Source organism: Pseudonaja textilis, chromosome Z, assembly GCF_049901715.1.
Source record: "Pseudonaja textilis isolate UNSWEBS1 chromosome Z, rPseTex1.2, whole genome shotgun sequence".
NCBI classification, from domain to species: Eukaryota; Metazoa; Chordata; class Lepidosauria; order Squamata; family Elapidae; genus Pseudonaja; species Pseudonaja textilis.
In genome coordinates, this window is record NC_142008.1 from 38,387,307 (window position 1) to 38,414,717 (window position 27,411).

A 27,411-nucleotide genomic window follows, 5' to 3' on the forward strand; every position below is an offset into this window, starting at 1 on the left:
ATGATAATAGACAAAGATCAGAAGGCAGCAGTTATGATAGATATAGGAGTGACAAGTGACTTTGGGAATTATGAGCAACTAGAAAAGTATCAGGGGCTGAAAGAGGAATTGGAGAGAATGTGGAAAGTAAAGGCCAAAGTGATCCACATAAAGGTAGAAAAAAATCAAGGCTGTGACTTCTAAGCTGAGAGAATGGGTCAAACAAACCAATCCCAGGAATGATGTCAGAGCTCTCTTTACAATTTTACCTGCCATTCCACTAGGAGCATCCTGACCATTTTTTCCTTCTTGCCACAGTAATCATATACTGAAATAATGTTTCATGGCTTTTTTCTGTTTATCAATCTTTAAAGGAAAGTTTCTGGTTTTAATATTTACACACCAAGGATACCTCATTTTATTAAAAAAATCTTTTTAAAATAATAGAATGAAAAGTTTAATCCATTTAACCACATATTGATTCATCTGTATACTATAACCTAAATTCTTAGCCCACTTTTTGAAGATTTCCCCAGTATTTCCTAATATGGCACATATCCATAGAGTTCTTTCTTGTTTGTAGTACCAGGTTGAAATTGTATTCACAGGAGCCATCACACATTGTGTCAATTGCTTTATACTACATTCAAATTTCACAAGATGCACAATGCTTTACAGCTTATCTAAATTTTGATGGTGTGTAACAAATCATCTGCATGCATCTAGATTCCAGAGAAGAGATGCATAAGAGGAGTCTGTCATACACTGTCATCGTTATGACATCACTGGATTGGGTGGGATTGAAATGTTTAGTCTTTTCCTCCATTTGGGCTTTAAAGGGTCTTTTCAGTAGCAAAGGCACTAATTTGGCATTCAGCGCTCCTGTCCCTACCCCTTAAAATCCGAAAACGGCTTCGAAGACTGCAAATACAGTGCTGGCAAGCACAGCACAGCCCTCTTCTAGAAACGGAAAACCCTTTGAGTTAGTGGGAATTGTGGCGTTCGGAAACAAGGAAATCTAACACACGTCTGAAGGGAAACAAGTTAGCAAGCCCGATGAGCCTCTCTATTCCATCACCATCTGCCCCCAATCCTTTTGACTCCCCTTTACTTGCGCGTTGGTCTCCGATCTTCGTCTTCTTGCTTCCCCTCCCCGTCTAATTCTAATGGCGAAAAAGTCCAGGCTGAGGATGAAACCGCCACGAAGAACAAGTTGGGAGCTTCCGCCTCCCGGACACTTCTCCGCCCCATGGAAGACCTTCGCGGCGGCCACAGAAGTAGAAACAGGCAAAAAACGCTAGAAAGGGAGGACACGACAGCTGCGACAGCCGAGCTCCGAGTTGCTTTCCCCTCGGACGGCTTCCGCACTCACGCCCCACTCCGGTCCCAAACCGGGTGCAGGAAAGCGGGATGAAAATCCCGAGTGGGAGTTGACGCCACACTTCAGAAGAAGATTGGCTGCAAGACACTCTCCCGCTTAGCCTCGCCCTTCTGGCATTCCGGGGAAAGCTTCCTTCGAGGATGCCGTTCTTCTCTCACGAGGAAGACTCGAAACTGCTGGAGCAATGCCTCCGGCTCCGCGATGTGCAAGCGCAGGGGACGCGAAGCTTTCCCGCCACGCGAGTGGTTCCTCGGCTTGCGCAGGAGGAGGACAAGGCTCCGGCGTCCCCCACCTCAGACGCGGCAAACCGTGGGAATGGGCACTGTCGGGAGGCACGCGAGCTCTTCTTGGCAGCCCAGGGGCAAAGCCGGTGGCTGCGACCGCCCCAAGAGACCCTGGAAGCAGAAGTCGCCTCATTTGACCCTGGAGAAAAAAAGCTAGGCTTCAATCCGAAGGTAAATCAAGGGCGGATGAGCGCGTCTAGCCAAACCACTTGAAGTAGGAAGAAATTGGAGAAATAGAGCGCAACGCAGGTATTAAACCAATAAAGGAGAATATTTGTAGCTCAGAGTTGAAATGAGGGGCTCCTTGGTGCTTTCGTGAGTTTGCCTGTTTTCTGGCAGACGTTTCATTACCCAAACCTCATCAGTGCTAATCACTGGTGTATTACAAGCTTGAAAGGCACCGCGCTTAATCAGGTCTGGTTTACCATAATTTACTAGCCCCTCTTCTAAATGACAATCATATTTTCACGGGATGGAAATGTAATAAAAACCAGAGTGCTATGTAGGTCATGGAGAGGGTTTCCTAATCCCTTTTGTCAACATGACTTTCGCCCCAAACCTGACTCAGAGCACCCCGAGAACTAGCAAAGGACATGGTTACCCTTTGTCTCTAAATCCAATTGTTTGTGAGAAATTACCTGTTTCCCAAGAAACAGTTTTCTGCCAACAGTTTTCTGCCAATCATCCAACTGAAGGATGATTTAGAATTTTGGACTGCAAATACTTGCATGGTTTGTGTTGGTTTTTATTGTTAAGAAAACTATTAATTTTAATGTAGAACAGGGTAAATAAATAGATAGCATATGATTACAGGAAATAGAAGCTTTTCTTTCTTTCATTTTACATATGCAGGGGAAATAGTTCAAATTTAAAGAGACAGTGATTTCCACTTTTTGAAAGTAGAAAGACCAGTGTCAGATACAAACAATCCAGGTTCAGGGTGGTTATTTATATATTCATTTTATAGCAATGCTGTCCTATTCTTTGGATTAATATTTAGGTTTCCATTAAATGTGATTGTGTCTTGCTGCAAAGCAAGTGGTTTTTGTGTGAAAAAGGAGACAAACATACATGGATCCAAGAAAATAAATGAAAGTAAGGACATAAATCAATTCAGTGGCAGAAACAGGAAGTGGTCAGCAACATTTAACTTTTTCTTCGGACCTGGCTGAAGTGTCCTTGCTTAGGTTGGGATGCAGTTCATCTTGAAGGTTGTATTCCTTGAAATGGTCTCCAGGCTTTATCGGGACTTGATAGGATTAAATACTTCAGTACCTTTTTACAGTCTGGAACAAAAGATAGTATAAGAATTCCTAGGTAGCTAACTGTTATATGCTGTAGTTCTTTCTCTTTTTGCAAGAAGTGTGGGAGGCAGTTCTACTTGCTCTTCCTAGTCCAGCCTTCCCCAGCTTTCAGGTTTCCTGTTACCTCCAGGCAACTTGAGAATGACAAGCAACCTGTTGATTATGAGATTTGAAAATTTATCCTGTCTTGAAGGCTTGGAGATGAAGCAACTTACTCTACTCCTTTATTTGTTAAGGCTAGTCTGTACATGTTCAGAAGCTGTTCTTCCTTCACTGACATGTATTTGGGCTGTATTCAGGATTAGGTCTTGAAGAGATTCTTGAATTTATAATGTGCTTGTGATAAAGTGGTGTGGCAACTTATTATTTGCCTGAAATATATCAGAGTGATGCCAAAATGGTTAGATGTGACTTTGGATGTTACATTCAAGTGTCTCTGTGCTGAAACCTGCTGTCAAAGGGGCATCTTTACTTCCTTTTCCCTGCATTCCTTTTGTTTTAGAGAAAACATGAATCCAGGTTTACCTATTTTAGAGTCAAACAAATCCTTTATAAGTTTGCAGAAATAAATTCTACCACAGTTAAGATATTTATTTCCAATGGAAAGATACTATATGGAATAAATAATAATGAAATCATGTTTGGAATTGAGAGAGACTGATATTTAAAAATAAGAACTTGTGCAGAACATGAACCATCTTTTAAATTGGGCCAGGTTTTGCTATTCTATACTATAAACCAGTAGATGCCAGAACAATGCATTTCAAGGACATGTGAAATGCCAAGTACTGCCTTTTCAAGTTAGGGGCACATTCTTACACATGCTTATTTTTCCAAGTTAACAAGTAACATGGGAAACAGTCAGTCTCTTTATTTGCATTTCCCCCCAGAAAAAAATGACCTCCTACCTTCCCTGCTATTTTGAAATTGTATTTATCTATGGTCAATGATAAGTGAAATAGCTGTAACAATAAAAACACAATAAAATGAACAAATCTCTATATAGACCTGGCAGTTAAAATTTACAGAAATAAACAGTAGACAAAATAGAACAAAACAAATTAGATAAAAATAGAATTAAGACGAAAGAATGTGATATTGTTCCAAGATTACAACATCTTAAATCTTCTTAGAGCAGTAGGTGCTGATAAGAATTTGGTATGTTTAGAATACCAGGATTATGATGATAAAAAAATAAAATTTGATTTCTGATTGAAATTGGTACACAGATATATTATGGTGTAAGATCTCATTGAAGGTTTAGTACACTAAGATTTGAGATTCACTCTGGCCACAGAGACAATTTATCTTGCTAAACGTGATTTTGTGAAATCCACTATTAAAGAAGCCTGAGATAGAATATTAAAATGGGCTTTAAAAAAGCTGTATAGTTGCTAGGTCTGAAAGATTTCTATAAAGAAACCCACTGTTGTAACACGCAAGTCTATCTGATGTGTAATATTAACGATTTTATGTGTGTGTGATTCTAAGTTTTGGTTGTCTAGACCTACAATAGGAAAGAATAGATAAAAAGGTTGCAATGTCAGCTTATTTCAATCTTGAGGCAAAGTTATCAAGAATAGTGATGAATGCACCATCAGAAGTTTGAATCAACTAGTCAATAAACACAAAATCTGGCTATTATTTGCCCCTATTATTTAGTTCTATTTAATTTCTTGATAAAAGAATTCAGAATGTTTGCAGAATTTTTCTGCACAAAGGGGCATGCTTTATTTAGTAAGGTTTCAAAAAGTAATCTTTACAATATAAAAGGCTGTTTAGTAGATGGGGAAAAAAGTATTTTCAGTGTAATTTCAGTCATCCATTAGTGCAAAATGGAATGTCTGTCATATCTCTAGGTTGGTATCTGTTGTAATCTTTTATATTTAAATGTATATTTAAATTTAAATGTACAGTATAGTAATTTTGTACAAATATTTGACCATTCTACATGAGCTTTGAATTTTTATTTTTATTTCTATTGAGTTGTCCTGTAAACCTAAAACCATTTTCATCAGTAATAGATTTATCATTTATGTTCTGTTCTGAATTTATACTGAATTATACATTAGGCTAGCTATTGTAATTCTTACCAAGAAAATAGTCATGCAAAAGTCCCCTAAGACATATTGCTTTTACATTGTACTGTTCCATCCCATTTAAACATTTTGACACATATTCTACTTCAAGTATAATAAAGAAAATCCAATTTCCAAAGTTTTTTAAAAAATCATATATTATAGGAACTTTCCAAGAAATCAGATTTTGTATAAAGTATTAATGTAGATTTAGTATAAAGTATTAATGTAGATTTTAAATTATAAAGATTTTATGTAAATTGTACACTATTTTTAAAAACATTTTTACCTGATGTAATGACATTTGAACAAGTATTTACTTGGCTCGGTTTGCTTCTACAGTAAGCTGTAAAACAAGTTTCTCCACTTTAATCTACAGCAATCTTTCAAGTGGTGCAAGAGATGAGTAATTTTTAAAGAGATGAGTAATTTTTCCATCTACCAACTTTTCATGAGAATTTAAACTGGACTGATGAAAAAGGGATAGAAAATCTTCATTGCTTATTTGAGACATAGCTTCTAACATTCTGTTCGATCATACAGATTCTTATCAAAAAACATACATAAAAGCAATTCAATTATATTTTCTGATTGGTTAATTTTAAATATTCCTACTTTCCAAGCTGAACATGTTAAAAAGTCATAGGAAATCCTAACAATATAAAAAATAATAGTTTTATTTCTCCTGCAAAAGGGAACCAAGTTTTGTCACATTGTTCTTTTGAAGCTCTAGAAGTGCACTCCATGATTTGGTAGCTGCAGCTAAAGGAATTCTGATACGTATCCCTAATTGGACAGCACAGGGAGATCAGAACTTCTGCATACCTAGAAGAAAACTTTCTTATTGTGGCCCAATTGATTATTCTTTAGGGCTTTAAAAGCCCACAATAGCTGTAGGGTATCATACCATGGATATCTCTTGTAGGTGAAGAGCCATATTAAGTCTATTGAATACCTATAGACAAGGAAGCCATTCTAGCATCTTAACAGATGTCAGGGGCTATACTTTTCCTTAAGTTTTCTTAATTATGGAGTCAACAAATTAATTAGTGCAGAGCATGAAAAAAGCGTTAAGTTCTGATCTAGATATGTAAAAGGCTTTTTAAAGTTTAGATTACTCACCATAAATATATGAAATGTCTGGGTCCTTTTATATAAAGAACATTATTAAATAAAACACTTTTTAATTTTCTAACCAAAATGTTAGGGATGGTCAGTAGAATTAGTAAACTATTGCTTAAAGGAGACTGCACATTATACTTTTAATTTTCAAGTATTAGTGATAATCAGATTTGCAGTGCTGAAAAATTATCTTTTATAATTTTGTTTTATTCCATTTATAGGTTTTAGATTTAAAAGGAGGCCAGGGATATTTGGAATACTGCTATTTGTTACCAAAGAAAAATGAGCACTCAGAAACTCAAGAGGAAGAAAAACAAGAAGAGTCTGATAAGAATGAACAAGTTAATTGGAAGGAGAGGGAGAATCTCACTTCTATCTCCTTGGTGAGAATAAGGAATAACCCTATTCTTCCTTCTTGCAATTTATCATAGCAAATATTACTGCATTTGCATGCTAATCTCCAGCACGGTTTCGGGAGAGGGAAACATAATAGAAAAGGGAAAGTAGAAAAAAGATAATTGATAAAAGGGGCATTAAATAATTTGAAAATGTACTTCTCTTTTTTCTTCTATATTAACTTTTAACCATTTTTTAAAATGTTGCAAGTAGCTGGCTTAAAATCTTGTATTGTTTTTTTTTTAAATAACCAAGTTAACTAAAATTTAAAAATGATGCATTTTGTAAAGCAAGCACATTTGTCCCTGTTGTCCCAAAGTGCTTTTTCAGAAGGCAAATGGACTTCTAAATTTTTCACTCATTTAAGCTTTTTCAGCTCTGACTGGATGGTGGAGGATGGAAAGATTTATATTCCTTGCAGACAGCCAGACATTTCTTTGGATGCACTTGGACAACTGAGAATCTCTAGTCTGCACATTTGTCCCTATTCTATTGCTTTAAGATTATTACATCCTGCTTTTTCTTCTGAAAGTGATGTTTATTTATTAAATAGCCAGTTTGTCCAGTGGCTTAGTATATATTGTGTAATAGCTAACAGATGTGATAATTTTTTACATGAGTTGTGTAATTTCTAGGTTGCTAATGAGATTGAATTCATTTAGTCTGTTAAGCGAATTGTTTTCAGGTTAAGTCCCTAACAGAATAACAGGTAATATATATTTAAGATGAAATGGTAATACAAACAATAAAAGCAATAAAACATTATAAATCATTAGTTAACATGCTCATTGCTAGTGAATTTAAGAAACTTGCACATCAGCAGGATTCATTTAATATTTCAAATCCCAGTCGCTAGGCTTTTATTTCGTACCAAGCCAAAAATTAGAAACCTATGGCTTTGCATAATAGCAATTGCACTTAGACTTATGTACTGCTTCAAAGTGCTTCTCAGTTCTAAGCAGCTTAGTCAGCATATTGGCCCCAACAGGGTTTTTTCTTTTGCTATTCTCATTTCAGCTTTAAGCAGCCTATTATTTTTGGAGACATAGCAATTTTGGTGTGTACCATTTTGTTTTGCATAATCACAGTACTATTGACTCTTTTTACTCATTAGGTTATTTTCCAGTTAATATACCTGAGATTACTTTGGAACAAATGTGAAAATTAGGGCCTAATGTTATGAAGTATCTCAAAGACAATTATGTAACTTATTTTAATATATGCTAGTTGAAAGCAGCAGTTTCCAAAGCTCTAACAATTCTTTGTCTAACAATTCTTATTACATTGGATCAAACTGTTTTGTCTAGCTGATCCTGATAGGCGGAAAATTTTGTATTAAAATTAGCTGCCACTATTACCATTATTTCCTTTTCATATGGGATCTAAAGGCAGAATGAGGTTTATAGTTTGTGTTCATGCCCCAAATATGGAGGTCTTTTTAATTAAATTTTATGGCCATCTAATTGATAGACGAAGTTATGGTTTTCCTGAAGAATTAATGCTTTCTAATTGTGGTGAAGATGACTCTTCAGTCTCCTTGGGACTGCAAATCAAACAATCCTAAAGATCAACCTTGGCTGTTTGGAAGGACTAATGGCACAAATATTTCCGCCAACAAATAAGCAATTGGAAAAGACCCTGATGTTGGGAAAGATTAAAGGCAAAAGGAGATGGGAATGGCAGAGAATGTAATGGTTAATATTAACACAGTGCACATGAATTTGGACAAACTCCAGGAGATAGTGGAAGAATGTGAGTTCTGGTGTGCTATAGTTCAGAGGGTCACGAAGTGTTGGATGACTTAATGACTTAACTGACACTGAAGTCTGGGCTGCTAACATTCAATAACCATTAAAAACAAACCCAAATAGCCCGTTGTGCTAAATAAATAGGCTTACCCATTACCTAGATCCAAACTTCAGCAAAGTGCCTGCTCTAGGGCTACCTGAATGTCAAGGAGTGGGCTATCCTATAAATAGGGAGATGCTATAAGATAAAAAGCACTCCTTGGACTGATTAGATGGCAATCCTGATTCAGGGGATCTGGAGATACCTACATTCTGGATACCTTCCTACATTCTGATCCCACTTCCATAAGTGAGACATAATTGGAGATGGACAGTTCAACAAACGCAACCCTTCTTGAGGAATTTTATAAGTTAAACTTTGCTCCCCGAATTGCACCTGTTAAGTCATGGTCATTTATTTGCCAATGTTTTTAACCAGAGGAATGTGACACATACTGCTTTAAATCCTTTAGTCCAGGTGTGGCAACCTTAAATACTCAAAAGAGCCATTTGGACTGTTTCCCACAGAAAACACTGGGAGCCACAAAACCCTTTTGGTATCTAAAACTTTTACTCTAACACTACCTTTATGCTAGGTATAAAATTATATTTATGAAATCAACGCACAACTGCAGAGTAAACAAATTTTTATTTCTGCATGCAACAAAAACATTTTGAACACCCCAAAAAGGACACTGGATTGAAGATTACTTTGAAATAAAATACTCAATGTCTATTTGAGTCCTCATATTTATGAAATAAAGCCAAAGTTAAATTATCCACCTGCAGCAAACAAAATGCTGTCCATTTCTGTGTGCCATCATCCTTTTATCATGCACACTGGTGGGTTAATGTGATTTTTGCTCCTGAACCTCAACACAGCAGAGGCATATCTATTTTTCTGCACAATTTCACTCGTTTTTGAAGTCCAGTGGGTGTATTGAAATCATGATTCTTTTATGTATCTCCATTTGTGAACGGCTTCCGGTGCCTATCTTTTGAGCAGCCAACAAATTAGCACATGTAGTTGAATTTGCAGATTTCATCCATTTCTTGAAACTTTTGCTCAGATCAACTTTCCGCATCAGTTCCAAAATGGCTTTTTTTTTCTCATCTCCATCCTGATATTTTCAGCAAAGGCTGTTTTTATTCTGGAAATGTCTTGAACCATTTGACTTTTTGTTTGCCAATTTCTCACCACGTATTAAGTATACTGGTGAACCAGTCTCATCAGCAATGAAAGCAAATGGATCTGATCTGCCCGTGTACCATTAAACATTTTCTTCTGCAATTTTTGTCCTTAGATTTATCCAGGCAGGGTTGGCCGACCGGGGGTTAGAAAGCTCAGTAAATCGTGTTGCACATTGACAGTTGAGGCACATTTTGAGCAACAGGGAGCCTCAGCAGACGAATTAAAAAGCCACATGCAGCTCCATAGCCGTGGGTTGCCAACACCTGCTTTCACGACAATCTTTTGCTGCAGAAGCCAGAGCCGAAGAGTCGCTATGCTGAATACTGGTCATAATGCAGTCCCCAATACAGACCAATTTCAGCACGACAGGTACAAATACGGCATGTCAATTTCATCAAGAGAATAAAAAAAACGATGTTTTGTGTTTGTTGATCTTGAATACACTGCAGTCCTGTAGCAAAGACGTGGTAATAGACCAAGGATTCCTTTGAAAATAACTGTGATTATCTGTTCTAAAACACCTTTGAACCTATGTTCAACCTGGTAATTTTTTCAAATGACTTACATGATTCACCTTTAACAAACTTTTTTTTACACCCTTTCAGAAACAAGCAAGCAACAGTGAAAATGTGAATTTGACAAACTTTCATCAGATCCCTACAGATTTAGCCCAAGCGATTAGTCATGATGTGAGCCTTCACGATGCCACAGTGATGGGATCAGATCACACTAATGTAACAGACGTGGACAGGCTAGAGATTTTACCCAACTTAAATACATCTCCAATGAACGAGACCAACATGTTAGAATTATTTGCAAATGATCATTGCTGCACAAGTCTTACAAACCAAGATTTCTTTTTCAGCCTGAATGAAAATGGATATGAGAAAATACATTTCATGCCATTAACCATGGAAGGAAATTTTGACTTTGCAGAAACCTATCATTTTGAAGAACGAGATTCAGATTCTGGACTTTCTTTAGACTTAAATTACAGTAATGCATCCCTTGTATTGTCTTCTGACAAGGATGCCAACTTTGGCATATCAAATGATTCAGTAGCTGTAAGAGATGGTTGCTTACAATATTGCCATACAAAGCATCAAAGCAATTATGACTATGGGACAAAATTACTAGTAGGTATATTCCATGATCATACATACAATCAGGATTTACAACAGCTGACATTCTCAGTATCAGAGGATTACTTAAGATGGCCAGAAGAATCCAAAAGAACTGAAAATGAAAATGATACAAATCAAAATTGTGAATACCAGGCAAACCCCCTGAAAATTCCATTCTCTGTTTATGATATAGTGACCTTGCCTGTAGCATCTTTTAATAGCATGTTATCAAACTACTACCTAACAGATAATCAACGGTCACTCATTCGTGATATAAGACGAAGAGGAAAAAACAAAGTTGCTGCTCAAAACTGCCGTAAACGTAAACTAGATGCAATTATGAACCTGAAAGATGAAGTGTATCGTCTTCAGAAGCAGACTGAAAAGCTTGAGAAACAGAAAGCACAATACAAAAGGTCAATTCGCAATATAAAACAAAAACTGAATGATCTTTGCTGGAACGTTTTCAGTAAATTGAGAGATGACCAAGGAACAATTAATACAAGCCAATGTGCCCTTCAGTGTTGTGGAAATTGTACTATATTATTCTTACCTAAAACAGAAATCAACCAGGAGTCCCCAAACTGAAACAATTATGATAGGCGAAAATTTAAAATCGTGCTTAAGGATTGCATTTGTAAGAAGCCAGAAGAAAAACTTGAATTGTATTCCTTGCCTAATTTTACTGTTTTAAAGAATTTCAACCTAGGTAACTTTAAAAATAGACTAAACCCATTTTATATTTGTTCAGTATAATTTATTCAGCTTGCGCATGAATACGGATGTTAATGTGCATGACCACAAAAAATCATATCACCCGCAATTTCACTAGTTGCAGATAAGGGAGCTTTTAAAAATAAAAAATATCACTGCTTTTCATGTACAAGACAATGGGTGTTCCTAAGAGTAACCATGCAGGCCTTCACTAGCTATTGGCAGTTGGGGCTGAGGTATATGAGCTAGACTCCCACTCTTTCTGACAAATATTTGCTTTACTTTCCATGTTCAGCTAGTTAAGTCTCACTTTTACAAGAGTTGGTTATAGATAATTTTTCAAATCAAGGGTGTATTATTCATTTCCAGGGTGTAGACAGTCCTCAATTTGCAATTTATAGTTACAGCAGCACTGAAGTGACCTCTGACCAATCCTCACATAATCCTCACAACATCCCATGGTCATGTTATCAAAAATTGGCCACTTGACAACTGGCATGTACTTATGGTTGGTGATCCATGGTCATATAATTGCCATTTGCAACATTCCATACTCCCTCTAGCTACTTCACCCATCTGTACTATGCAGCACCAGTGTCCCCCAGCAATCATGCCATTGCTTAACACATGAAGAATCCTCGTGTTATGATGCTTTAGGATTGCATCACTCAGTAACAGAATTTCCAATCCCAATTGATGCTATAGCCTAAATGCTACATCTGCTACTTACCGTATTTTTCACACTATAAGACGCATTTCTCCCCCCCACAAAAAGTGGGTGGAAATGTCTGTGCGTCTTATAGAGCAAATGTTGAAGCCCCACCAACCCTCCAGTCCCCACCCTTCAACCTCGGCCTCCAATTTGCCTCCTTGCTGTTCAGCATAGTCTGATTTAGCATGAGCAGATGATTGGCGGTTGGATTGGCCTCCCATACTGACAATCAGCTATTCCAGGCTGTGGGGATCACCACCGCCGCCTCCATGTGCCCCATTTTCGGCCCATTCCAAGCAGTGGCTATTGCCATCAAGCCAAAAATGGGATGTTTGGAGGTTGAAAATGGGACACGTGGAGATGATCCCTGCAGACTGGAACAGCTGATCCAAACACCAATCAGCTGTTAGTGCTAAATTAGGCTGTGCTGAAGCTGACCAGGCTGTTTGCTGTAAGGAGGAAAACTGCTGGGAGGCAAAGGCAGATTTGTTTTCCTCCCCAAAAGCTAAGTGCATCTTATAGTGCAAAAAATACGGTATTTGGAAGCGTTATCATAACAAAGTGCACATACTACAATATGTGTCATATTTCTATACATTAGCATACATAGCACTGTATTTTACATTAGGGAAGTTCCTGAGATGTTAACATTACAATTCTACCCATAGATTCCATGAGCATGAATTTGTACGCACGGAAATGCAAGAGCTTGTATTTGTATACTGAATAAAATAAACTACAAGAAACAGCACAGAATTACTTTTTACAGAAAACCGAGCTTCTGTATTTATACAATTTATACAAATTTACAGATGTTATTACTTTTTTTTTGTTGGGGGGGGGGAGGATGTTCCTTCCTAATCCCAATGTTAATTTGTATAATATTGTTAATACATAGCCCAGTGAACCAATAAGTATTTACCTAGGCTGTACTGGTTTAGCTGTTTTATACAAATGTATCTCTGGTAAAAACACTGATGATTTTGCAAGCATCATTTCCAATCTGCTTAAGATTCCTATATTGTTTGAGAAAATATTTTATATAAAACACAAAGCTATGACCTTAATTGAGCTCACAAATTAAGTCATGCTGGTTGTTAAGCAAGTCATCTTATGAATGTGCCCAATTTTAAAATATTTGTTGCAGTTGCAAAAGCATCCAATCTTAAGAACTATCTTAAGTCAAGTACCAGCCTTGTACCTAAGAATGTTAATACAGCCATTTATTTCAGTCTTTTTAATAAAATATGCCTTAAGAATTAGAGTTCATAATGGGCATACATAGAGCCTCTGGTCACAACCATAATTTGTTCCATAAGTTTGGCGATTTCTTTGTGTACTAGTGTTTCATCTTCAGGAATTTCTGGGTCAGGGGTCGTGTTTGATCATCACCCAAGTATTTGTTCATGACCAGATTCAAAAATTTTGTGAACATTTTGGTTGGAAGCCGATTTGGTCGTGGTCAGAAGCTTCTACTGTATGCAATTATTCTATCATTACCTTCAAAGACCAAATTAACTATATTCCACTTATTTTATTTTCCTATCCATAAGAATCCCATACTTCAAAATGTACTGAAAAAATTGGAAGTATTATCTTCTACAAATCTTACTGATTTAAATTTTTAGTTCTTAAACAGTGATGGAAGACAGAATTATCAGCTAAATACATTCTTAATAACACTGGTATTTCCATGCGTTACACCTAATGTTTTTGCAGTTGCTATTGTATATATTGTATTATGTACTAAACATAAGGATACAAATAAAATTACCAGCCATTTTGCCCAACTCATTTTTGTAACTAGATTCTTACAGTTTATTGATTTTCACTGAATTCTTAAGCACCTTTTCAGAATATTGTTGCTTTCCCCAGCAGTATTGGCAGTATTTTTCTTTAGATGCTAAAAAAGTAACCTCTGCCTTAAGATGCTAAGGGACAATATGTCCCATTTTGTAGGATGCTGTAGTATTTCCCAGTTATATTTGACTTTTATAGAATTATTTCTACAGCTGTTTCTTCATTCTTCTATGCTTAGGTTATACTATGCTGCAGTCACTGGGCATAAAGGAAGATAAATGGATAGATACGATCCCGAAAACTCTGTAGTTAAGCATAGTATTTCCTCTCTTCTTAGTGCCAATTTTGTGCTATTTTTCCATTTCTTATAGCAGTATAATAGTACGCACAATGATGCCGCAAGTATGTAATTTGGTACAGTCCACACTGCATTGAAGAACTGGTTTTTTTAATCATTTGGGATGTTCATAAAATGGTAATATTGTATCAGACTAGGAATATTTTTAAACAAAAGTTTTTATTATAACACTTATAAAAGTCAAATATTTACATTATTCTTGATTTCCTGTGAGTCTGAACTTTAGAAAAAGTGTACCTTTCATTTTGTAAAGCTTTGACTAAATTACAATAGGCTGCAACTGAAACCATAAACTATAAAGGGTTTAATAAAAACCAGCAAAACCAACTATTTTGTGAAGAGAAAAGAAATATCTTATTTCTTGAAGTTTCTGTGGTTGACCACTTCTTCATTAGTTACCTGCAGCATTGGCACCTTCCTGCCAAAGAAAAAGAAAGTATCTGAAGAAGTTTATCAGAAGCCTCTTTGTATCACAGGAAAAAATTCAGCAAATGGCTAGAAAATAGATGAGGCAAGGCCAGGCTTTTAAGTGTGCAAAAGTTGTACAAAGCAAAATAGAATTTTTAAAAGGGTAATATAAGAGTATTTAAAAACTGAAGATTCTGGAATTAAAACCTTAATTTATATTAAACAGAATATCCCTCTAAGTAAAAAAAAATTCCATGTCCATCGTATTGAAGGTAATTACAGCATTCAATAACAGAATAATTTTACATTGTGCAGTGTTAGAATATACGCAATGGAAACTTTTGTAAGCTAGCTGAATTTGAATACCACATGACACTTCAATTCTCTAAATTCATATTGCTATATAGTGTTGACAAGACCAGTGAGGGGAAGAACTCTGTATGCAAATTCTGCATAAACTTCACTTTCACACATAAAATTCAAACACAAATTCTGTGATACTAAAATATGTTGTACCGAAGAACAGATATGCAATTGTCCTATTCTGAAGAGCCATAGTTTTCAACTTCAGGTTTTAATATATAATGGGTAAAACAAGATATTGTACCATTTTAAAAAGCTGCGACATACCATTTTAACTACCCATAGCAGGGATGGAACCCTTGCAAATCATTAGACACTTGGCTGGTTCATTTGTTCAGCAGGTCTATTGCTTGTCCATGGTGTATAAAGCTAGATTCCAGTAGGGAAAAGATAGGTTAAGCAGCTGAAGTTAAAAATAAATCAAAATATAACAGCAAAAATTGAAACCAACCAACAAATGAAAAACAGAGTAAATACCCAAACCCCCAAATCAAAACAAGAAATTTTTCCAGTGCACAATTATTAACTTGGTTCATTGCTATGTTAAACTAGATAATATAACCACTATACTGAAACAGTACACTGTCATATAGTAATAGTTTCTTGTTTTTGGAATATTAAAAAAAGTAAAAGTAAATAAGATCTTACCTAAAGTGGTTTAACTGAAGCTTAGAACTATTTTTCTCTAGAACCCTCAGCTCTCGTTGGCATCCTTAAAACTACTGTAGTTAAAGTTTTGGAGAAGTACAGCACAGCTTTTAAGACTGGCTGAACTTAATTGCCGTTCTCAAGAGTTCTTTTGCACTAGACCTGTGTCCCTGGAAGAGTACCTCGCTGGGGATATTTCCTTTACTTGCCATTGAAGAAGCAGCATCTAAAAGATCTAAAAAGGTGTTTCTCTTTGCAGAGATATCCCTTAAGTTATCTATGTATTAATCTGGTAATTTACAAAAAACATTATCTAACCAACATATTACATGTACAACAACAAATTTATAGTATTTGTGGGACCTTCTACTACCCACTCCTTGCCTTAATTTACAATATATTTTAAATAAATCTATAATTACACAACATTTCCTTTAGAATTATTTTATTAAATCATAAATGTACAACAGCTTCTTAACTCTACACACGTACTTAAAATTTTTTTCAAAGGAAAACGTTATGTCTTATTACACCATGATCCTGGCTAATAGCTTTTCAAAACTTTTAGAGAAATTTTTTTAAAAAAGGTTTCACATGTCACCTGAAACTTACAAATTTAACATTATCAAAGGAATGCTTCTACACTCTTACAAAGACCACTAAAAAGAAACAACAATGAAAAAGCTAAGAAACTGTCTCAAAGGCATTTTTACAATCCTTCCTCCACAGTAAGGTATGATATTAAATAATCCAATCCATTCACAAAATGGCTCTCTGCATCTGCTCTGGTGTCTTCTGCCATATCACTGCATATTTATGCATGACTGAGATAAGTGTTTCCTTAACAAAGTTATTTCGAAAACCTGAAGCTGTTCTGTTACCTCTGGGCTCATCCTCTCCTATTTATACAGTGAAGCCTGTTTCAACAGAAGTAAAGAGTAAAAAAATAGGTTATGAAGTTATCCCAATTGTCTTTTTAAAGGAAAGATAATATGACCCTAAAAAGCTTTTACCCCTGCAGCTAAAACTAAGAAAAACTGCAATTTTATATTAAATGTACACTCACCCATGAAAAGCTTACAGAGGTTCAATAACGACTCCTCCCTCCATATCCCCCACTTCCACCACTTCCTCCAGGACCATAGTTTCCTGAGTTAGTAAAAAACAGAAAACAATTAGTAACAGAACTTTCCACTAAACAATTTATTTTGCCAAATCTCTAAGATTGTTAAAATTGTCAGATTGCTGCTTGCTAAAAAGCATTCCATTTATTCTATTTGATCAATCAAGTTATTACCCAAAACTTGTAAAATACACTTTCATTTTAGTATCATTTTGATACTTGTCAATTATAATATTCCCTTTTCAAATATCACATAGGCCCAGATATATGAACATTTTATGTGAACATTTAATTCTACAAATATGTTTCTAGAACTAAATGGTCTAAACAAGCACAAGTATCTCTAATAATTTTAATTAATCAAGCAAAGCATTAAAAATAACAATACATAATGTTTAGGATTGTCGAATTCTGCGTATTTCCTACTGAATAAAATTTAGGGGTATAAAATATACATAGAATGGCGACTGCTTAAATCTTGGGAGGAACTTCATTTCAGAAGATAGAGCAAACCTGTTGGCTTACATTAACAGAAAAGAGCAGCTTAGAAAAATAGATCTACCTAATTTGTTCTGTTTTGGTAGTAAAATCAACACAAATGCTAAGAAATCAGAAGATACTTTTTGTTCTATGTTACCTCCACCATATGGTCCTCCCATGTTCCTGCTTCCACCAAAATTTCCACTTTTCATTGGACCATAGTTTGAAGGCTGTTGGTTATAGTTTCCAAAGTCATTGTAATTCCCACCTCCATAATTGCCTGCATAAAGAAGTATTTTGCTCATTTCAAAGATAACCTTAATGTGAATACAAGGTGTAAACAAGCGAAGACACCGGCTTTTAACAAGAAACCTGATCTTTTGGGGTGGGCTAATATAAGCCCTTTCCAAAAATAAGCTAGGGATGGGAGTGACCAGCATGGAAGGCAGTGAGCATGTGGGGCTGATGATGTTTGGCAGCCACCACAGCCTGCCGGCCCCTTGATGCAGAGAAAATATCGGTAAGTCCAGGCATGTGGAAGCTGCAGGAGAAAGACAGGTGATCCAGAAGTGCTGTGTGGCTGCCTAACTCATGGGAGGTTCATGCAGTGGCACTGACAGCAGGCAAGGCATGCAGTTGTGTGGGCATCTGGTCAGTGCAGCTGCAAGTAAGCTTGGTGGGACGGAATGGGCGCGCATTGGAATCGCCTCTGCCTCTACCTGACTCTGATGCACACTTTTCATCCAGAGATGAAGCTCTGGCTACATGCAAAGTGAACATCTTGAAATGGAACTAATCACTCCATTTCAAAGCGTCCCCTTTTCAAGCAGATGAAGCTTCATCTCCTTCTGGGCAAAGTGTTTGGGCAGAAAGCACTGGCTTTGCCCTCTGTTCCACTGTCTGCTTTCCTGTGGCCTCAATCAGGGCCAAGCTCTTGGCACACCCGATTCCATCCATCCTGCCAGGGTAAAAGAGCCCACACTAGGCCAGCAGCATGGGCTGCCAGCATGGTGCCTGCCACAGTTGAGAAGTGTCCCAACAGCAGCTGGACCATTGTTTTGTGAAAAGTCATGCCAATATGTTTTTTGAAATTTAGGTAAGATCAATACATATTTCTTAACTAGTTTAGGAAACTATTCTCATTTCAAATGTTTAAATAATCATTACCTCCTCCATAGTTGTCATATCCACCTCCGTAGCCCCCACCCTGGTTGCCGTACCCAGGTCCTCCTCCACCATATCCACCTCTTCCTCCTCCATAACCAGGACTGCCTCCAAAATTGCCACCTGTTATAATGTAAAACTACATAAATATGCTTGTAGTATAGCTATCTACAAATGAAATCATCTTAAGATAGCAATTACATTAATCTCAATAAGTATAATTAGACAATTTGGAACTTATTTGGAAAATTCCAAATAGAGGGCTTTTTTCTCTGGCTATAGATTTATTGCCTGTGGGCAGTAATGTCTTTTTAGTCCTGCTTTCAATTAGAAATAATATCTCATGAATAGCTTCTGACCAAGAGGTTTTGGCTGCAAATCTAGCTTTGAATTGGTGCTCTTTCCCCCATATTTGAATTTTGCTGTCAAATCTATTGTTATTTGAAGTATTTTTACATCCATATTCCACTGGTTGGTTACAGAAATCTGTCTTTTGATACTAAACTATTTACATCAATATTATAATACGCAATTTTTTCATATGTTATTGAGGTAAATTTATGATAACAGTGTCTATGCCTTGGATGAGCAATGCAATTATTGCTTGTTGGAATACTTGCAATATGTAATAATATATAACAATATTTATAATATATTTACATTAATTTCAAATGAGCCTTGACTTCTAGCAACTAGACCAGTCCACGCCATTTTCTTGGCAACATTTTAAGTTGGTTAGTTTGCTTTCTTCCTAGGATTGACAATGAATGACTGGCCCAAAATCATTTGTCTGGCTTTATGCTTAATTCAGGACTAGAATTTATAGCCTTCTGGTTCCTAGCACAGTACCCAACTACGCCAAACTAGCTCTCTATCAGTATTTATACGTGTATAAAACTGAACAGAACTTATTAACAGAAGAATTATCAAATTATATTAGACAATATGTGCATGACCTACAATAGATTTTAGACAAAGAATGACTATTATGAATATTCAACTTCAGAATACTAACCCCCTGGTCCCCCTCCATATCCATTGTATCCATCACCAAATCCACGACCACCTCCATAGCCATCTGTGGGAAAAAACATTTTTAAGTTTCCTTCATTATGAATCAAATAAAACATTCAAAGTCTGCTTAGCTGCGAGGATTTAGTTTTAGCTGTTAATCTTATGAAGTCCTGGATCAAAAATATGCAACGGAAGATATTAGAAAGTGTTTATCATGAGTGATTTTCTGACTTACCAGATCCACCTCTGAAATTGCTTCCTGGTCCTGGACCAAAGTTTCCACCACCTCCACGTGAATCTCCAAAGCCAAAATTACCTGAAAATGTTTTTTAAAAATTACCTCTAATACTATTTTTAAAAATAACTAATTTAAATATAATACAGTTCAAACATACCTCCCCTCCCACTCCTTGAGCTTTGAACTTCTTGCATTTCTTGCCTTGATAAAGCCTTTCTTACTTCTGCATTATGTCCATTGATTGTGTGGTATTTCTGCACTGTTAAAATATAAAATTTTAGACAAACAATAAAAATTTCAACTTAACTTCACAGAGTAATGACCAAGCTTACTAGCAAAACAAAATGTAATTGTAACCAAAAGATGTAATTCAATTGAATCACTGGTTACATCAAGTTTGAAGAGATTTTTGAAATAATTGCATATGAAAGATGACCAAATCTCATCATTTCATTTTCATGCATCTATCCCCTATGTTAATTTTACAATTATTCAGTCCAAAAGACTATGACAACTCACAGTAGCCAGATGGACGTGGCCAGATGGTCACAGCTGGGCTGCCATGACTTGGGTTGGGACAGAAAAGTCACATTGGCTAACCTGACATGAGGACAATTTGGTACCCACAGGCTCTCACCTTCCCAAACTGCTGGCAGCCATTCTAAATTTGGGGATTTTTATCCACAGAGAAAGGAGAGGGCCTTCTCCCCAAGCCCAGGCATGATTGGCAGTCTGCAAGCTCAAATATAGCTAAGTCTCCAAGCTTGGAATGGTATGTGTGTGTGGAATGTGTGTGCGCGCATGTGCACAGAATGCCAAATGAGGTGTTCTCCCAATCCCAGATATCATTGGTGTTCCCTGTCTGGTGCCCTCTCCCAGCAAAGCAGGAGGTGGCTGCTGCTGCTGCTGCTGCTACATATGGAAGTGCAGAGGAAAATTTTTTGCAGGAAGCAGTTTCCTCTGAATCCCAATTTCTATCTTGACATCTCTGGAGAGCAAGAGGTGGTGGCAGGGGAGCAGCACTCCCTAGTCCCGCATGAAGCTGGACCTTCTCAAAAGGGAATCCCTGTTTCCAATAAGTGTGTGGTAAGGATGCTGGCTTGTTGGGGCAGCCTTCCCTCAATCAACTCCCCCATTGTGCAATTTGCCCTCCAAGAGATTTGTCAAGGCAGAAATTGGACTTGAAGGAAATGGCTTCCTGCAACCTTTCTTCTACGTGCTTCCACACAGCAGCACTGTCCTCCACCTCCTGTGGAGGGCCAGGCAAGGCTGGGAGGGGGGGAATCTGGCAGTCTCCAGCAAAGGAAGGTGAGACCAGGACGAGCACCAAAGCCCCATCCACCAGGAGCCTTGCTGTCCCTCTCAGGCCACATGGAGGACCCCAGACAGCAGTGCAGGCTGTCAGGAGCCCTGGGCAAGCAGAGGGTAAGCGTCCACTGTGGCCCTTGAGCTCCCAGGCCACCAGGATCCCGCAGCCCAGCCCAGCCCCACTTTCCCCGAGCACTTACCTCATCCTCAAGGCTGCTGCTGATGTGCTTGCTCTCTTTGGCCAGGTTGCTCATGGTGGGTGCGGGAGGGCAAACTGCATGGGTCAGAGGGAGGCCCACTCCCTCTCCATGAGAAGAGACCCGGCTTTGTAAGCAAAGTATCCTCAGCGATAGGATGGGAGACCACTAGGAGGGGAGGGCAAGGGGAGGAGGACAGATCCTCCCTCCTACTCATTCCATTTCCCCCCCCTCCTCCTTCCCTCAGACCCTCCCTCCTACTCATTCCAATTCCCCTCCTTCCTTCCATCCCCACCTCCCCTCCTTTCTCATTCTCATCTCTCTCTCCTTCCTTCACCCGCCCAGGACAGGACGAGCAGAGGGTGGCAATGGCTTCCCCATGTGGTGGGCAGGAGCCAACCTGATGAAAGGAAAGTGCTTGCGGGTTGTGCTGTTTTGCCCCGCAGGCTGTGTTCCGGCCAGGGTGGCTACCACAAAGTTGTATATCAGCGTGTGGAGCCCAGCAGTATCTGCCAAGTGTCTCGGCCTTGCCCACTGGTCCCACAGCCCGTCAGCACTTCCTTTCACCAGGGACGCTAGCCCCTGTGCGCTCAATGCCTCCTGTGCACGTGCCTCCAGAGTGGCCTTTTGGCCAGATCTAACCACATCCTTGAGTTTGACATGTCTGACATATATCATTACAGTATCCCCATGATCATATAACCAAATTTGAATGCTTGGCAACTGGCATGTATAGGTAGTGCTCCATTTATAACCACAATTAAGCTCAAAATTTCTATTGCTAAGCAAAATTGCACGCAGTTCAGTGAATTTTGACCCATTTTATGACTTTTCTTGTCAGTTATTAAATGAATCAATTTAGTCATTAAGTTAGTGACATGGTTAAGTGAATCTAACTTTCCCACTGATTTTGCTTGACTGGTCACAAAAAGTGATCACATAACCTGGGTCACTCCAACATGATCCACTTACCAAATCCAAATTTTGATCACGACCATGGGGATGCTCCAGCAGTTGCTAATTATAAAAAATGGTCTTGAGTTTTTTTCAGTACCATTTTATTTTGAACTGTCACTAAATAAATGCTTCCAAGTTGAGAACTACCTGTATTTATCACAGCTACACTGTCCCAGAGTTATGTGATCACCATTTGTAACCTTCTCAGGAGACAAGCAAACTCAATGGGGGAAACCAGATTTGCTTAATAACCAAATGATTCACTTAACGACTGCAGTGATTCATTTGTAACCGTGTCAAAAAAATCATAAAATGGGGCAAAACTCACTTAACAAATGCTTTCCTCAGCTACAAAATTTTGGAGTTAAATTGTGGTTGTAAGTAGAGAACTATCTGAATATCCAGAATGCCTGAAGTTTCTTGATATTGGCCTGAAGTCACAAGCCAGTTTTCTACACCTTTCCTGCTCTGACTTAACATCACTGTCCAGCAAAGCTTAATATTTTTGTCAATTAATTACCAAATCTGGCATCACCCCATCAATTCTCCAAATACTAAGTATAGCTACTTTATTGAAACATTCTTATTGAATACTAACCAATTCATGTTAAAAGTGTTTTTTCTATTACTTGCCTCTGATTGTTACCTAAGTTTGCAAGTAGCAAGATAACAAATTTGCTTTCAGACTAACTAAAAATAACTAGTAACTGTAACACAAACTACTTTAGTAATAAAATCCCATCTGGTAATGGCTGCAATACACACAGACACACAAACAATTTAACTGCAACCTTAATGTCTCACTCACATACCTGTTTAAAATATTTCTGGATACTTACACACAATTTTATCCACAGGATCATGGTCATCAAAAGTTACGAATCCAAAGCCCCTCTTTTTGCCAGATTGTCTATCTGTAATTATTTCAATTGTATCAATTTTTCCGTATTCTGAAAAGTAGTCTCTGAGGTGATGTTCTTCGGTGTCTTCTTTAATTCCACCAACAAATAATTTTTTTACAGTAACATGAGCTCCAGGCTTCCCAGATTCCTTGAAAAAAATAGTATATTGAAATTTTTTAAAAAAGGGACATCATCTTTCTCCCTGAGAACAATTAGTAGTGTTATAAAATTAAGGGGTTCTGGTATTGGGTATAGGAGAGAAATTTTAAACTGATTTATTCCATGGATTTTGAAAATCAGGAGTTTCATTGGTAAGGATCTGAAAAACATTTCCCATTCCAATCATATAGAAAATATTTCAATCTCAAAGCAGTCTTGTTTCAAGATCAGGACAGTTTACCTATTGGATGTAATGAAATTATTTTCCTATGAAGTAATTATCTACAATTTGGAATGTAGCAACATCTGAAAAGCTTAAAACACTGCCCCATTTATTATAAATGTTTTAAAATCATTGCCTTTATAAAAGGACACAGTAGAAAAGAGCATTCTGTAATGCTGCTCCACACTCTTCAAAACTTACCTCTCTGGCTACAGCCCTTTTTGGTTCAACTACTCTTCCATCAATTGAATGAGGCCTGGCAGCCATTGCTGCATCAACTTCAGCCATAGATGAAAATGTTACAAAACCAAATCCTCGTGAACGTTTGCTTGCAGGATCTCTCATTACCTAAAACACAACAAATTTAAAACGATCTCCTTCAGTTACTGAAATATTGCCAGGCATTTCCAACATTTATACTATTTATAATTGATAAAACCTTCCACATTTTTTAAAATGAAAAATAATTGATTCACTTTCAATTTTTGAAAAAAAGTTTTAAATGGAAAACTCAACAATGTATATAGTAATATCTACATTTGATTGAAAGATATTTTGTGTACACTTGCAATTCACTATTAATCTGTGTAGATTATATTCTCAATAGTTACCGTATATACTCGAGTATAAGCCGAGATTTTCAGCACATTTTTTGTGCTGAAAAAAAAAAACCCTCGGCTTATACTTGAGTGAGATTCCCTCTGGGAAAAAAAAAAAAAATGGTGTGGAGCTCCAGAGCTGGGCAGCTGCTTCCCTGCTTCTGTTTCCTTTGCAACGTGTAAGCATGGGGGTATCGGAAGCAGAAAAGTTATTGCATGAGGATATATTGTTTTTCTTTATTTAACTGTTTTTAGGGGGAGACCTACCGTCACGTGAGAATGCTCAGACGCAAAATCTATCCGCTTGAAAATAAGTGTGTGTGGGGGTGGGATTTTAACAGACGGAAGACATAGGGAGAAGGCAAAAGCGACGGAAGATCCTTCAGGGAAACTGAGGGGAGACTCACCCTTGGTCCAGATGAGCCCCCTTCCCGCCCCTAAGGAAGCAGAGGCAGCCAGCAAGGGCAGGCAAGCCCAGCTTCACAGACTCCGTCCGTCCTCGCTCCCACCCACCCACCCAAAGCCACGGAGTCCCCCAATGGCGCAGCCCAGAGTCGCCCTCCCCTCAGGGGCAGCAACGGCGCCGGTGTTTCCTGAAACAAGAAGCTCCGCCGTGCAATGAATGCGCCCTGGCTCTAGGCTCAGAAAACAACGCAGCCTAGGTGGCTTCGTTCCTCAGCCCCAGCTGCTTTCAGTCCGCTCAGGAGGAGGTGGTGGTGGTGGCGGCTTGTGTTATATTCTGAGCTCTAGATCTCAGAAACAACGCGAGCCGAGGTGGCTTCGTTTCCTGCCCCAGCTGCTTCAGTCTGCTCGGGAGGAGGTGGCGGCGGCTCGCGTTATTTTCTGAGCTCTAGGGCTCTAGATCTCAGAAAACGCGAGCTGCCGCCACCATCTCCTCCCGAGCGGACTGAAAGCAGCTGGGGCTGAGGAAACAAAGCCACCTCGGCTCACATTGTTTTCTGAGATCGCGAGCCTAGAGCTCCAGAAAATAACGCGAGCCGCCGCCGCCACCTCCCCTCCTCCCGAGTGGACTGAAAGCAGCTGGGGCTGAAGAAACGAAGCCACCTCAGCTCGCGTTGTTTTCTGAGCCTAGAGCCAGGCGCATTCATTGCACGGCGGAGCTTCTTGTTTCAGGAAACACTGGGCGTGTGCTGCCCCCTGAGGGGAGGCAATTCTGGGCTGCGCCATTGGGGACTTCGTGGCTTTGGGTGGGTGGGTGGGAGTGAGGACGGACGGAGTCCGCGAAGCGGGGTTTGCCTGCTCTTGCTGGCTGCCTCTGCTTCCTTAGGAGCGGGGAAGGGGGCTCATCTGGACCAAGGATGAGTCTCCCCCTCAGTTTCCCCTGAATTCCGTCGCTTTTGCTTTCTCCCTATGTCTTCCCTCTGTTAAAATCCCCCCACACACACTTATTTTCAGGTGGGTAGATTTCGTGTCTGAGCATTCTCACGTGACGGTAGGTCTCCCCCCCAAAAAAAACAGTTAAATAAAGAAAAAACAGTATATCCTCATGCAAGAACTTTTCTGCTTCCGATTTCCCCCCTACTTACAAGTTGCAAAGGAAACACGGAAGCAGCTGCCCAGCTCCGGAGCTCCACACCATTTTTCTTTCAGAGGGAACCTCGAGTATAAGCCATGGGTTTTTTTTTTTTCAGCACAAAAAATGTGCTGAACAACTCGGCTTATACTCGAGTCAGTAAGTTTTCCCAGTTTTTTGTGGCAAAATTAGGTGCCTCGGCTTATATTCAGGTCGACTTATACTCGAGTATATACGGTACTCGGAAATTTATATTAAAGTCCATATTTAATTAAGTTATAGGGGCAAAAGTATCAGACAGTTACACTAATAGGCAACAGTAAATTCAATAACTGTGCTAAAGGCCTACATGAATGTTGGGTATAAGCATGGTTCTCAAAAGAAATTCAGGAAAAACCAACTGGGGTGATCTTGGGCCAGAGTCACCCTCTCTAGCCAACTTATCTTGCAAGGCTGTATTTGTGGGGAAAATTGGAGAGTATTAGCCCTGAATTTCTGTGCTATCATAGCCTTGACATATCCATGCAGTTTACATCTCAAGGACTTTACTCTAAATTAAAATGTTACACTATCCAGTAACTCAATATTATTTGATTAATTAGCCACATTTCTTCAGAACTATTAAACTAAATCTAGGAGATACTATGCAGCTTTTTGTGTGCTCTACCATCAGCATATAACCCCAAAATTATTAAGAGTTATTTAATTTAATGTGGACAGACTCCAAAGAAAACATGATTCGTAAATCACTATATGGGATCACAATACTAAAATAACCACCAACCGTTATTTTGGTTTACCATCCTCTTCATTTTCAAAACATGGCAGAAATAGAAATTGTTATCCTACAAACCACAGGACTAGACAACCTAAATCAAGTAATCAAAAGAAAAAAAAAACCACACAAAGAAAACTTACCACACAATCTGTTAATTTTCCCCATTGCTCGTAGTAGTTTCTCAAGCTTTCTTCTGTTGTTTCAAAGCTTAAGCCGCCAATGAATAGTTTGCGGAACTGCTCCTTTTCCCTCTGATTAAAAAAAAAACCTCAAAGTTTTACACCTTTCACAATACACTGTATTAGCTTTTTTTTAAAAAAATGTTGAACAATATAACTAAACTATATGATAGTCTACATCTTGGGTGTTTAGTGAAGATAAACTTAGGTTGTGCATGTGTGTAACACACACACACACACACCCTACATTTTATGAAAAGGTTACAGTAAAATGAATTTTAAAAAATGCAATTCCTACATATTCATATGTTTAATATTAATGTTGGTTTTGCTATACACTTTTGAATCGCAAGGTGCCATTATTAATCTACCAAATCACCTTCCCAAAACATGTAACTAATTTGAAAGGAAACTTATTAATTCAAATGTCTTGAGGTTTGGCAGAGAAATGTTGGTCTTTGTGACGGATATTTGAATAAAAATGTGTGAGTAGGCCCTTCTGACTAACAGGGTTAAATAAAACAACAATGTAGCTAACAGATAAGTTAAAAAAACCTGACATTTGGAATATTAACATCACATTTTCGAAGAATAAAATTTAAGTGGCATTATTATCTAAAATTTTAAAGCATCTGCTTATATATGTAATCAAGATGATGTGGAAAACTGGTTAGTCCTCCACTTCAGAAAATGAATTGTAAGTAATCAAATAAAGACAATACAATTCTGTTTTAAAACAGATATTCTAAGCTGTTCTTTTCAGCCATATTGTTTTTGCACTATCATTAATTCTAACAGAAAAAGGATTCAAAGGAACTGTTGCAGAATATTATCCATTCTCTAATCAAACAGGAAGTCATACTAGAAACTTTTGAATGGAGATTTTGTTCTACATGTTTCAAAAAT

General features: G+C 38.0%; 2 protein-coding genes across 6 annotated transcripts in view; one reads left to right on the forward strand and one right to left on the reverse strand.

The window, feature by feature from the left end:
• On the forward strand, positions 1-11,471 carry NFE2L3 (NFE2 like bZIP transcription factor 3). Its single transcript, XM_087917149.1, has 5 exons — positions 1-153; positions 1,414-1,815; positions 6,370-6,526; positions 7,617-7,701; positions 10,092-11,471. Exons 1-5 carry the CDS (start codon positions 1-3, stop codon positions 11,233-11,235), a joined length of 1,941 nt encoding a protein of 646 aa, XP_087773275.1. The 3' UTR covers positions 11,236-11,471.
• HNRNPA2B1 (heterogeneous nuclear ribonucleoprotein A2/B1) overlaps positions 8,964-27,411 on the reverse strand; it is a 20,634-nt gene continuing 2,186 nt past the window's right edge. Inside the window, exons 2-13 of one of the 5 annotated variants that reach the window (XR_015740380.1) lie at positions 26,467-26,577; positions 23,617-23,763; positions 22,971-23,181; positions 19,827-19,928; positions 19,667-19,747; positions 19,433-19,495; positions 18,421-18,540; positions 17,411-17,533; positions 16,717-16,799; positions 15,651-15,885; positions 15,270-15,371; positions 8,964-14,649 (exon numbers count right to left, since the gene is read on the reverse strand). Coding sequence is in view for 3 of the 5 variants with exons in the window: in XM_087917991.1 (XP_087774117.1) it covers positions 16,738-16,799; positions 17,411-17,533; positions 18,421-18,540; positions 19,433-19,495; positions 19,667-19,747; positions 19,827-19,928; positions 22,971-23,181; positions 23,617-23,763; positions 26,467-26,577 (1,020 nt within the window). In the remaining 2 variants the exon portion in view is untranslated. Of the gene's footprint in view, positions 15,372-15,601; positions 15,886-16,078; positions 16,568-16,716; positions 16,800-17,410; positions 17,534-18,420; positions 18,541-19,432; positions 19,496-19,666; positions 19,748-19,826; positions 19,929-22,970; positions 23,182-23,616; positions 23,764-26,466; positions 26,578-27,411 lie in introns of those variants that run through there. The other 4 variants (XR_015740381.1, XM_087917991.1, XM_087917992.1 and 1 more) reach the window with 4 other exon arrangements.

What these genes read in the sequence shown, in the direction of transcription:
- NFE2L3 (XM_087917149.1), top strand. Translation starts at nt 1, where the DNA reads ATGATAATAGACAAAGATCAGAAGGCAGCAGTTATGATAGATATAGGA. An exon ending in AGCTAGGCTTCAATCCGAAG is followed by an intron (nt 1,816 to 6,369) that starts GTAAATCAAGGG and finishes TTCCATTTATAG; the next exon opens with GTTTTAGATTTAAAAGGAGG. An exon ending in GAGATTACTTTGGAACAAAT is followed by an intron (nt 7,702 to 10,091) that starts GTGAAAATTAGG and finishes ATGACTTACATG; the next exon opens with ATTCACCTTTAACAAACTTT.